At 47.3% G+C, this 13,126-nt stretch overlaps 1 protein-coding gene across 4 annotated transcripts in view; it reads right to left on the reverse strand.

Moving 5' to 3' along the window:
* Positions 1–13,126, reverse strand: part of RECQL5 (RecQ like helicase 5) — a 123,082-nt gene that overhangs the window by 20,566 nt on the left and 89,390 nt on the right. For all 4 annotated transcript variants that reach the window (XM_075846045.1, XM_075846046.1, XM_075846047.1 and 1 more), the window contains exons 9-11: positions 10,161–10,394; positions 6,753–6,849; positions 6,643–6,673 (exon numbers count right to left, since the gene is read on the reverse strand). In XM_075846045.1, coding sequence (XP_075702160.1) covers positions 6,643–6,673; positions 6,753–6,849; positions 10,161–10,394 — 362 coding nt within the window. The remainder of the gene's footprint in view (positions 1–6,642; positions 6,674–6,752; positions 6,850–10,160; positions 10,395–13,126) is intronic.

A 13,126-nucleotide genomic window follows, 5' to 3' on the forward strand; every position in this document is an offset into this window, starting at 1 on the left:
TAGAAAAAGGCCCCAAGAGAGGGAGGGATAGGAGGGAGGGGAGAGGACAAGGGGATCCTGGACTCCAGTTCTGGCGTATTATGAATGAAAATCAGCAGCGCGCAAAAGCCATAGTACATTTCACAGGGGCATAGGCCGACTCAGGTTACCGCCGTGAGGTAGGAAGGCGAAGAAAGAAACACTATCCAAGGAGACCATGTAGACGTGTATTTTACCACAGCTGCCGGGGAGTGAGCCACCAAGTGTTCCATTCGCTGTATCAAGGCAACTTCCCGAAACCACTCATCTAATGTTGGGGGCACTGCCGTTTTCCACCTGCGCGGGATCACGGACTTTGCCGCCTGAAGCAGATGTCTAGTTAGGGAGCTTTTATAAATGTGTAATGGCATCGGGAACATGAATAAAAGAGCTGCCTCCGGAGAGTTGGGGACAGAGACTCCAGTAACCTCCAATATCAATTTAAGTACCGCATCCCAAAAACTCCTCAACAAGGGGCAACTCCACCAAACATGAGACATGGAACCTCCCATAGCACCACAGCGCCAACAATTATCAGGCACAGACGGATACCATTTATGAAGCGCAGCCGGGACCCGATACCATCTAGAGACAATTTTATAACTAGTTTCCTGGGCCCTAACGGCTATAGAGGCTTTTTGTGAGAGGGAGAAACACCGCTTCCATTGTGTATCAGTAAATGTAGTATGTAATTCTCTCTCCCAGGCCCCGCAGAAGGAGGGGAGTTGTTGGGAACGCTGCGAAAGGAGTAATTTATATATTGTGGATATGGTATGTGTAGGGGGCTGGGAGGAGACACATAGGCGCTCAAAGTCCGTCAACGACCTGTGAAGATGTGCGCGTCGGTTTACCGCTCCATAAAAATGTTTTAACTGGGCATACTCATATATATGGCGAGTGAGGGGCACGGCATCGGGGCAGATGGAGGTTAGAGGGAGAAGAGAGGAAGCGGAGAGGACCTGGGCAAAATACATGGGGTTGGTGGACGGCCTGCCTAGGAAGGAGCGACCAGCCTTACCAGCAGGAAAGGCTGGATTATCTGTGATAGGAGTTAAAGGACCCAGGGGGTCTACAAGCGCACTTCCAGCCCCTAAGGACCTCAACGCCATGAGAGTATGGTAAACAACAAAGGAGGCTTGAGTCGGTCTATTCCCGGGCAGGATCCACGGCAGGGATGATAGGGTACTGGGACATAGTTGTTGAGCTAAACGAACCCATAGTTTTGATTCACGGTTATGAAAAAAATCTAAAACCCGTGCGTGATTTGATGCCAAATAGTAGAGCCGACAATCCGGCAGACCAGCCCCACCCGTACCCCTGGAACGAGTCAGAAGAGCCCGGCTCAGACGTGGGCGACCAGTCGGCCAAATGAAGGAGCCGAAGCATCGCTGAAGCCGCAACCAATAGGAAGATGGGATAGAGATGGGGATCGTCTGCAGGAGATAAAGCAAGCGGGGCAGGAGGGTCATCTTAATAATATTAATACGGCCAAACCAGGAAAACTCAGTCTTATGCCAGGAATTAAGGTCAGTGCGAAACTTGGCCAGTAGGGGGATAAAATTATTTGTAAACAATTGTGTAAGGTCCCCATTTATACGGGCACCCAAATATGTAATACCTCTAGAGGGCCATGAAAAGGGGAAATTACTTTGGAGAAGCGACACTAACGGGCCCGGGAGAGAAACATTTAGCGCCTCAGACTTAGAGAAATTGATTTTGAAATTAGACCATGTTCCAAAACGAGACAGCTCGGACATCAGTGAAGGGAGAGAGACATGAGGGTCTGTGAGATAGACCAATAGGTCATCAGCGAATGCCGAGCACTTGTATTCCTTCCCTCCGATGTTAATACCCTTAATATCCGAGTTGTTCCGAATGGAGGCCATGAGGTGTTCCATAACCAGGACATACAACAGGGGGGATAGGGGACAGCCCTGTCGTGTGCCATTGTAAATAGGGAAAGGTGCCGAAAGGGAGCCATTTATTTTTATTTGGGCCGAGGGTGTACGATACAATGCCATAATTTTTGCCAAGAAAGATGATCCTATTCCCACATGTCGAAGGGTTTGGTAAAGGGCAGACCACGATATTCTGTCGAACGCCTTTTCAGCATCCAGGGACAGGATCATGAGCGGGATTCGGTTAGTCTGGGCGTGGTGAATGATATCAAAAGTTTTAAGGGTGTTGTCACGGGCCTCCCGACCAGGCACAAACCCCACCTGGTCCGGGTGAATTAGATCTGGCAGGTATTTATTCAGTCTATTGGCGAGCAATTTGGCGTAAATTTTTAAGTCTACATTGAGCAGGGAGATGGGACGATAACTGGAGCAGAGTTGAGGGTCCTTACCCGGCTTAGGGATAACCGCGACATGAGCCAAGGTGGAGCTAGGAGGAAACAGGACCTCCGGGGAAATAGAGTTGAAAGCTGACAACAGAAGCGGTAGCAACCGGTCCGCCAACACCTTGTAGAACTTGACAGTGTAGCCATCCGGGCCAGGACTCTTTCCCCCAGGAAGATCAGATATAATCCTGAGGAGCTCCGCGGGAGTGAAGTCCGTATCCAGTTCCTCAGCTATCTCCCCAGACAACGGTGTGAAGGGAGATGAGAAAGAGTCCCGTCCCGGCGGATGGGAGGGGGCGGGGGTGGGAGGGTTAAGGTTGTAAAGCTCAGAGAAAAAGCTATGGAAGCATTCCGCTATCTCAGGGGTCGTGTGAACAACTTGGCCAGAAGGGGCCTTAGTATTTGGGATGTGTGACTGGGCAATTCTGGTTTTTAAAGCTCTGGCCAACATACGTCCGCTCTTATTGCCAAACTCGTAGAATTTACTGCGACAGACTTGAAGAGCGCGCTGCTGGGCAGAGTCCAACAGCCGTCTGGCGTCCTGTCGGGCAACCTGTAACTCCCATAAAATCGGAAGAGACAGCGCACGTTTGTGAGCCAGTTCAAGAGCGCTAATTTTTTGGAGAGCAATTTTAAGGGAGTGGGCCCTTTCTCTTTTAAGGCGCGCCCCGTGTTTTATAAGGACCCCCCTGAGAACGCATTTAAGGGCTTCCCAACGAACCAAGGGGGACGTGTCATCCTGGGCATGATCAAGTGTGAAATGTTCCACAGTTTGAAGCAAATCAGCATGGCACACCCCATCCAGGAGCAGGGACTCATTCAGTCTCCAAGTCCAGGGGCCTTTAGTGATGAAGGGGAGATGTAAAGTACAATATACCGGGGCATGGTCAGACCACAGGATACTGCCAATGGACGTAGAGGCTACCCAGGGGAGAGCATGTTGCTGAAGGAAAATGTAGTCCAAGCGACTGTAGGTGCCATGCGGATGGGAGTAAAAACTATAATCCTTATCCGTGGGATGTTGAATGCGCCATGCATCACACAGTTGAAGTTGTAGGAGAGCTCGCCTCGCCCGCCTAATAGCACCGTATGCAACACTAGAACGACCAGTAGAATTATCCACCGTCGGATCCAGAGTAAGGTTAAAGTCTCCGCACAGCACCACAGTCCCCCGGACCACCGGAAGGGCGGTTTCTATAAGTTGAAGAATGAAGGGCACCTGACCCTGGTTAGGAGCATAAGCGTTAATAACCGTGAATTCCCTCCCACCAATATTAAGCACTAAGATGAGGTATCTCGCCTCGGTATCCACAACAAGATTGACAACCTGATGGGGGAGAGACTTGTGGAGGGCTATGGCAACTCCACACGATCTGGAAAGGGGATTATTACTGAAATGCCACGTAGTGTAGTGTTTGTGCTTGATAGTAGGGGCGTGTCCCTCCTTAAAATGTGTCTCCTGGAAGCATGCGATGTGTACCTTACGCTTGTGTAGATGGTGTAAAATTTGCGCCCGCTTTTCAGGAACATTCAGCCCCTTCACGTTGAAGGAGGCAATATTAAGGTCAGCCATGGATGCAGACTAAACGGCTCACTGAGGTATGCCGGGTAGCGCACGAAGGATCGGAGTCCAGGATCACCAGGAGGGAAGCAGAGGAGGGAAACAAGCTAGGAGTAAAGAACAGAGCATTAGAGAAAAACACAGACATAAAATCAAACAAAAAAGGCAGTACGAAAACAACTGCCGCACAAACTAAGCGCACAATTGCGGAAGACCAAAAATTCGGTCCAAAACCTACAGGGGGAAGGTGACAACTATGCATAAGAGTTATCCGCACTCCCTAGCGTACAATAATATAAGTATTAACAGCTTAACATCATTTGCACACTTTAAATAACGAGAGAGGAAGACATTGGAAGGCATCTGAAGGTAATACTCAGAGCAACAAGCAATCTTAAGATCAGACATCAAGTAAGTAAGTAAAAGGAGGAATTCCAGGAGCGACAGTCCGGGTCATCATGCCGAACGGGCGGTCTCCATGGGTGGAGTAGGGTCACGTTCTTGTCGGCGTCTAGATCGTCTGCGAGGTCCACGCGGAGGACGACCCTCCGCCACGGCTAGGGGCCCAGAGAACGGGCGTCTCCCCCGCGATCCCCCGCCAGCAGAGGATAACAACGAGGGCCACTCCGGTAATGCGACATGAGGAAGGTTCAAGTCCCGCAAGAAACCAGGCAGGTCGGCCGGGGATCGCACAGTATAGGTACGGCCCTCCTGTCGAACCATCAGGGCAAACGGGAAGCCCCACCTGTAGATGATGTCCCGGTTCCGGAGCACCTCCAGCAGGGGTTTGAGAGCAGCTCTTTGCGCCAGCGTGTGTCGAGATAAATCCGGCAAAATACGCAACTGCGTGCCTTGGTGGAGAATGATGGGCTGCCGTCGGATTTTTTGGAGGATAGAGTCCTTGATTGCGTAAAAATGGATTCGGCAGATGACATCCCTCAGCCGAGGATCATCAACACTTACAGGGCGGAGAGCTCTATGTGCCCGGTCGATCTCTATATGGGTATTCGGCGGACGGCCTAGTAAAGTATTGAAGATGGTGGAGAGAGTCGAAAACAGCTCAGACGCAGGAACAGATTCGGGCAATCCTCGAACACGTAGGTTGTTCCTCCTATTACGGTTTTCAATATCATCAAGGTGCTGCTGCAAAGTGAACAACTGAGCTGAGTGCTGCTGAATAGTGGATTGGATATCTGCAATAGTGGCATTATCAGCCACCCGGTCCTGCGTAAGAGTGTCCACCCTCGTAGAAAGTGAGGAAAGTTCAGCACGAAACTGTGTAAACTCCAGCTTGCATTCTTCAACGATCTGTCTGGCAAAGGACGTCATATCAGCCCTAGTAGGCAACAATTGAACAAGCTGGCGAATATCTGAGAGAGTCGCCGGCCGATTTTCACATATAGATCCAGACGACGGGTCAGTAAAACTTAATCCCCTACTGGCTGGGGTGTCCATTTCAGGCGACGGGAGTGGGTGCAATTGAGTACCTTGGCCACTTGCAGGTAGTGCAGGCATAGCCCCAGGGTGCTGGGGAGCTCCCATAGGCAGGGTCGAGGCTATGGTTGTTGGGGCATTGGGGAAGCTGTGCCATGCGGAGCCAGAGGACCAAGAGGGAGAGGCCCCCACCAGCCCAGGGTCCCTGGGTGGGAGGGGAAGATCTGGAGCTATCAGTCCCACAGCGTGTGAGGTGAGCTGGGTGATGGGAGGCTCAGGGCCTCGGTACTTACTGTGCCTCCTAGCTAGCTCCTCCAACTGCAGCACTGCAGGCAGGGCAGGTGTGGTGTCTCTCACTCCCGGGGATGGTAGTAGGCCGCTGTCAGGTCTCGGAAGGAGAGGGCCCGCAGGCCATGAGAGCAGTGACGGGGGAGGGTGGTGTCCTGGCATGCGCAGGCCCTCCGGAGAAAGCCGGCCGCCATCTTGAGAGGCCACATGGTCCTGTGACAGGGGAACGGCGTCCGCCGCTACAGGGGCCTCTAATGCCTCCCAGCTAGACCGGGGATCTGGTGCCTCTGGGTCCGGTACCTTCTGTGTTGGCACACTCTCTTCCGGAGCAGCTGAAAGGAGGGCCGTGCTCTCCAGAGCAGGCCCGCATCCGCACGCCTCATGGTCCCGGCGGCCATCTTGGAGATCGGCAGGCGCTGTCGGCCGTGCCGCAGGATACATCACAGCCCGGGAAGGAGACAGAGGACCGGGGACCTTCAAGATCTGCACCTCAGAGGGTGAGTGGACGTGTCCTGCTGCCATCTCCGGCACCCCTGTGTACTGGTCCGTTGGGGATGGAGAGGTCGGGCGGCCATCTTGACCACCGGCCTCGGCCCGCGTCGCAGCTGCATCTGGGGCTGTCGCCCAAAATAATCCCCGATATCGCGCTGGGGCGATGAGGGGCATGTAGGGGCTGCTGCCTTCGTTTTTTTTGAATTCTTCCCCATAGCTGGGAGCGGATGTCAGCCGATTTCGGGAACGCTAAGAGAGGAGCTGGAGAGAGCACGTCTTCACTCTCCCATAGCTGGCCACGCCCCCCGTTGTTGTTTTTTTTTAACGGAAACAAAAGTGCAGTCTGCAGAACTTTTGCTTCCATTCAAAAATGGAAACCTAGCGAACTGAGACAAATGGAAATCAACTGATCCAAAGAATGTATCATTGAAATCAATGGTAATTCTAACGGAACCGTTGCTTTCCATTTAATGCATCAATATGAAGTATTTAAGATATATCGACTTACTTGGCTGAATAAATTCTTCCAGCTCTTTGCTCTGTGAAGAATAAAAACAAAAACAATAAAATAAAATTTAAATGCTCATTACTGTGGTTTGGGAAAGGTTTCCCTCTTACCTTCCTAAATTTCATCTGCGTCTGGTAAAAGCTGTTCCATTGTCGCTTGCGATTGTCATTAGAATCCTCATTTCCTTCATCAGAATCCTCATCACACCTGCACAAGACATATAGTAGTATGGTACAAGAAACCAATGTTAACCCCTTAATGACCACCGATACGCCTTTTCGAGGCGGTCATTTGTGGGCCTTATTCTAGAGCGCCACCTTTTCACGGCAGCGATTTAGAACGAGATCGCGCTGCAAGCAGCGCGGATATCTCCAGATCCCAGCTGTTAGGTGACAGCTGGGGGCTTGGAGACAACGTTAGGGCACCCTCTGATAGGAGGAGGTGATCGCTGTGAACACCCTATCACAGCGATCACCACCCGTTGAATGTAAACAGCGGGCTCTCTCCTCTGCTCTCCGCCTCTCCCCTCAGTTGTGGTTTTGTGAGAGGAGAGACAGAGACCTGTGGAGAGAACAGTTATAAACAATGAAAAACACAAAAAATACATTATATTACATTGTAATAAACCCCCCCCCCCCCCTGTTTTTTTTGTGTTTATTTCCATTTTTCTAGTAAATTTAATTTAAAAAAAATGATGAAAAAACAATTTAGTTAAAAAAACTGTTATTAGAGGATACGTATTAGAATGGCGGGCAAACTTTACAGCGCAGAGCAAGCTTATGCTATTTTGTGCCCTGATTCAGGCAGTGACACAGGAACTGCTTCAGAAGCAGAAATATGTTATGATGACACTACCAGTACTACTTCGGACGCTTAACCAACAACTCCCCCTATGGAAGATGCCACTATTGCCAGAGCCACACATGCGGAAACTAGTAATCCTATAGTACCGCCAATTTTATCCCAAACTTTATCCCTCAGGTGCCCCAATTTATGTCAACTCCAGGCATAAACATAGACACCACGAATTTTGGCACACTAATTTTTTTTCATATTTTTTTTACGGATGAGCTTTTGCAATTAATTGTGGACCAGACGAACCTTAATGCGAGGCAGTTATTGACGGAAAAGCCTGCATGTGGTTATGCAAGGGTCTGGGATCCTACCAATGTCTGCGAGATAAAACATTTTTTAGGGCTCATTCTGAATATGGGCATTGTAAAAAAAACTCCACCCGTTCTTACTGGGCAGCAAGTCCTATTCATCAAACCCCAGTTTTTCCGTCAATAATGTCCCGAAGCAGGTATGAGGCATTAATCCGTTTCCTGCATTTTAGTAACAATTTAGAAAGCCTCCCAAGAAGTGATCCTGGGAACGATCACCTTCACAAGCGGAGGCCCTTTATTACTGCGCTAAAAGATTAATTTCTAAAATCCTACACCCCTGACGTGAACTTGAGTGTGGATGAATCCCTTGTAAATTTTAATGGGCGATCGTATTTTAGGCAGTACATACCATCAAAGAAAGCGAGATATGGCGTAAAGCTATATAAAATATGTGAGAGTATGACCGGTTACACATGCGACTTCAATATATATGAGGGCAGAGACCGTGAAATAAATCCCCCAGGATGCCCACAAAACCTTGGTGCTAGTGGAAATATAGTCTATGACCTTATGCAGCCGTTCCTTCAAAAAGGCTACAGAGTATAGACTGACAATTTTTATTCTAGCGTGCCACTTTTCAAAAGTCTTCACGCTGACAAAACAGGGGCCTGTGCGACGGTTCGCAGAAACCGCAAAGGATTACCACCACTACTTCTCCCTGGCAAAGGGGAAATCGATTGCTTTTGCAAGTGATCAACTTCTTGCACTTAAAGAGGCTCTGTCACCACATTATAAGTGCCCTATCTCCTATATAAGGAGATGGGCGCTGTAATGTAGGTGACAGTAATGCTTTTTATTTAAAAAAACGATCTATTTTCACAATGTTAGGAGCGATTTTGGTTTATGCTAATGAGCTTTCTTAATGCCCAAGTGGGCGTATTTTTACTTTCGACCAAGTGGGCGTTGTAAAGAGGAGTGTATGACGCTGACCAATCGGCATCATGCACTCCTCTGCATTCATTTACACAGCAGAATCGCGTTCTTACTAGAACATGATTTGCAGCCACATACACAGCGATTCTGCTTGATTAACGTTACTGCAGTGTCCTGATAATGAATACACATGACCATCCAGCCTGGACGTCATGTGTACTCAGAATCCTGACACTTCTGAATCTTTTCTGTGAGATTCCAGCAACGGATACGAAATCTCGTTTACTTCCGTAATCTCGCGAGATTTCGTATCCGTTGCTGGAATCTCACAGAAAAGATTCAGAAGTGTCAGGATTCTGAATACACATGACGTCCAGGCTGGATGGTCATGTGTATTCATTATCAGGACACTGGATTAATGTTAATCAAGCAGAATCGCTGTGTATGTGGCTGCAGATCATGTCCTAGTAAGAACGCGATTCTGCTGTCTAAATGAATGGAGAGGAGTGCATGATGCCGATTGGTCAGCGTCATACACTCCTCTGTACAACACCCACTTGGTCTAAAGTAAAACACGCCCACTTGGGCATTAAGAAACTCATTAGCATAAAGCTAAAAATCGCTCATAAAGCAGATCCAAATGGTGACCCTTTCTTTTTGACCCCTGCCGTGTGTCCATGCAGCAGTTTATCACCACTTATGGAGTATTGCCGTAATCGGGAGAAATTGCTTTTCAAATATTGGGGTGCTTTTTCTCCTTTATGCCTTGTAAAAATAGAAAATTTCTTATTTTTATTGGAAAAAAATGTAGATTTTAATTTTCACAGCTTCATTCCACTAAATTCAGCAAAAAAAAAAAAGTGGCGTCAAAATGCCCACTCTACCCCTTGATAAATTCCTTGAGGGGTGTAGTTTGCCAAATGGTGTCTTTTTGGGGGTGTTTCAACTGTTTTGGCATGACAGGACCTCTTCAAACCTGACATGGTGCCTAAAATATATTCTAATAAAAAGGAGACCCCAAAATCCCCTAGGTGCTCCTTTGCTTCGGAGGTCTGTGTTTCAGTGAATTAGCACACTAGGGCCACATGTGGGATATTTCTAAAAACTACAGAATCCGGGCAATAAATATCAGTCACGACCCCTAACATAACGTCTCCATCATATCAGTCATGGCTCCTGTAAAAATGGAAGTCATGACGTCAGTGTGAATAGTGTGCAAAGTCTTGACCAAGGAGCCAAGTGGCAATGATACACTTTTGGCCCTGATACCAAGTTTCATTAATGCTATGAGGTACCTGGTGTAATGATACACAATAATATTCACGTTAGCAAAGAGCAGAGTGGAGCCACTTGCACGTGTGGTACGAGCAATTGGTTAGGGAAAACTGGTCTAATAGATGCAATATACAACTCTGTATCACCCACACATCTGACAAAGTATTAAACAGTTGTCCAGCTTACTTTTCTCCCGAACCTCACCTGGCAAACCCATACCCTTTTCTGCCGCCATCATAAAGATCTGAGTCATATCCATATGGTCCATGGGGAGCACTAGGCTGTTGGATGCAGGTTCTACTTCTTCCATTCAACTGCAAACCTTCCAAATGTTCAATCTGTTGCTTTACTACTCGTGGATTCTTACAGCAGTCACAAGACTTGTTACACAGTGGCTTCTCGTCACCAAAATATGATGCGATGGCAGCATGGCGGCACCTGAGGGACATGGTAAAGAAGTTTATCATTAATAGTGGGACAAACAAGATCATATATAACTCATGTATCCCATTATAGGAATGCCTACAGACTTGTCAAAGTATTATCATACAAATGAATGTTATTACCTCAGAGATGCTAGTCAGACAGCAATTTTGATGGGATAGTCAGATTATCGGTCTTGGATCAATCACAAAATTAGTAAATAGAAAGTGAAGTTCTTCTCATACACAAGCCTTTTTAGCCAGTGCTTCTGTAAAGGATCTGCCAGGCACAGCTTCTGTGTCAACGCCCATAGGTAATCAGTCTGCACCTGCTTCTATGTCTGTGAGATTGACTCCATCTTCCACCACTCAGGATGGCAGGCTTAGGAGTGGGAAAGCCTATCACAGCCTGGCCAGACTCAGCTAGCTCCTGCCCTCTGTCTATTTATACCTGCCTTTCCTGTTCCTCCTTACTTGTGATTCTTCTCTGTTGGTTTCCTGACCCTGCTGCAGCTTCTTGAACTACTTATCCTCTTCTTGTGTTTGACCTTGGATTTTCTGACCACTCTTCTGCTCTGCGTATTTGTACCTCGCTCATCTCCTGGTTTGACTCGGCTCGTTCACCTCGCTTGTTGCTCACGGTGTTCCGTGGGCAACTTCCCCATTTCCCTTGCTTCTTTGTACCCTTGTCCGTTTGTCTGTTATGCACCTATTGAGTGTAGGGTCCGTCTCCCAAATGTACCCCGTCGCCTAGGGCGGGTCGTTGCAAGTAGGCAGGGACTGAGTGGCGGGTAGATTAGGGCTCACTTGTCTGTTTCCCTATCCCCATCATTACAGCTTCCTTACAATTGGTAAATCCTCTAACAAAGTTCAAGAACCGCTCTAAGCAAAACATGGCATCAATAACTATTAATATGGATTTCTTTTTAAATAAGGCCCCCTGCATACGACCGTAGCCATAATCGCGGTACGTGATTACGGCCACGGACTGTCACCTGCATTTGCGGGATATGTTACCATTATAAAGTATAGGAGAGCAGTCCGTAAATTAAAAAAATAGGACATGTCCTATTTTTTTTTTGCAGATCCTTTCTACGGCCCAGACACCTTACCGAAAATATATAGGAAGGTGTCTGTGCGCCATAGAAATGAATGGATCAGTATTTTGATCCGCAACTCTGGATCCATAACTGCAGATCAAAATTACGATTGTGTGCATGGGGCCTTAGAGCATTCAATGAATGGAAATATTATAGTTTACATCAAACAGCTCAAAACACATCCTGATCACGAGCAAGCGACATACATGCACGACTTATTACAAGATAGAGCGGAGATGGAGGCAACAAGCTTTTTCTCTTGAGCATATACAGGGGAAGAAGTTGCAAAGAGGCAAGCATATTGCAAGACTCTGATCACACCAGTGTTTTAGAGCGATTTAAAGAAAACTTGCAGTTTGATTTCACATGGGTTTTGTGGATAACAAATGTCATCAGTTGGCACCAGTTTTTTTTGTTGGGCAAAATATTTTACCCAGTTAAGAAAAAATAGAAGCAATCTTCTGTAATTTTAGCATTTAAGTCAGTGTGTAAGGCCCTGTTCACACGGAGTATTTTGACAAGCTTTTTGAAGCGGAAACCGCTCCGCAAAACTCGTCCGAAAATGCCTCCCATCAATAAAACCGCCTCGCGCGAGAAAGAAGGAACATGCCCTACCTTCGCACGTTTACGTCTCTGACCTCCCATTGACATCAATGGGAGGCAGAGAAAGCGTATTTTGAGGAGTTTTTTGCCCGTACCACTCAATGGCCGCTGGCGAAAAACGTGGCAAACGCCGTGCAGGAAGGACAAAATCTGCCTCAAAATCCCAAACGGAATTTTGAGGCAGAATTTTCCTCCTGCAAAAAAACTCTGTGTGAACAAGGACTAAACAGCTCAGAATGGAAGGTATCCGTGAACATGGCGTTAGGTACGCTTTATTCGCTCTAACGTTTCAGAATATGCGGTCATTTGTATGCAAGTGAGGAATAACACTATTTCTGGCCATTACATGACTTGTATGTTACTTATTCTTTTTAGCAGTTCTCCCCTCTGCAGGCACTATCTCTAATTCTCAGTTGTCTCTGAGCTAGTGAGTGGAGTCTAACGGCCTAGTGTCTTATACACACTGCACAGATAGATAAACTAGAAGGATTCTCCTCTTCTAAAATATAAATATAAATATATATATATATAAGCAGCAGGATGGAGGAGATTATACCGCAGTAAATACCAGTGTATCTGAGATTCCAGCAATGAGGTGACATAGAAATCCTAGTAGCAACAAGTGTCTCTCACCCTGCTTCTGCTTTCTCCCCTGCTCACCCCTCCATAGACTTGTATGCTGACTCACTCTGCTCCTTCCTCCCCTCTCCATATGCTTATATGAACAGGCAGTGAAGCGACAAACCCAACATTCTGCAGCCCAACTTTGCAACAGGGGGTGGAAAGCAGATTTACAAAAAGGAAGACACCTATTGGCAGCAACTTCACACAGAATCTGCATGGATAAAACAACTGAATTGCAACAGTATGTAAATTAGCAAGTTTAACTATACCAGGTATACTACTAGATCAATCTAAGTTGTTTGAAAATTTAGTGTACACACACACACACACACACACACACACACACATATATATATATATATATATACACACACACACACACACACACACACACACACACACACACACATATATATATACA

Source organism: Rhinoderma darwinii, chromosome 13 (assembly GCF_050947455.1).
Source record: "Rhinoderma darwinii isolate aRhiDar2 chromosome 13, aRhiDar2.hap1, whole genome shotgun sequence".
NCBI lineage: Eukaryota > Metazoa > Chordata > Amphibia > Anura > Rhinodermatidae > Rhinoderma > Rhinoderma darwinii.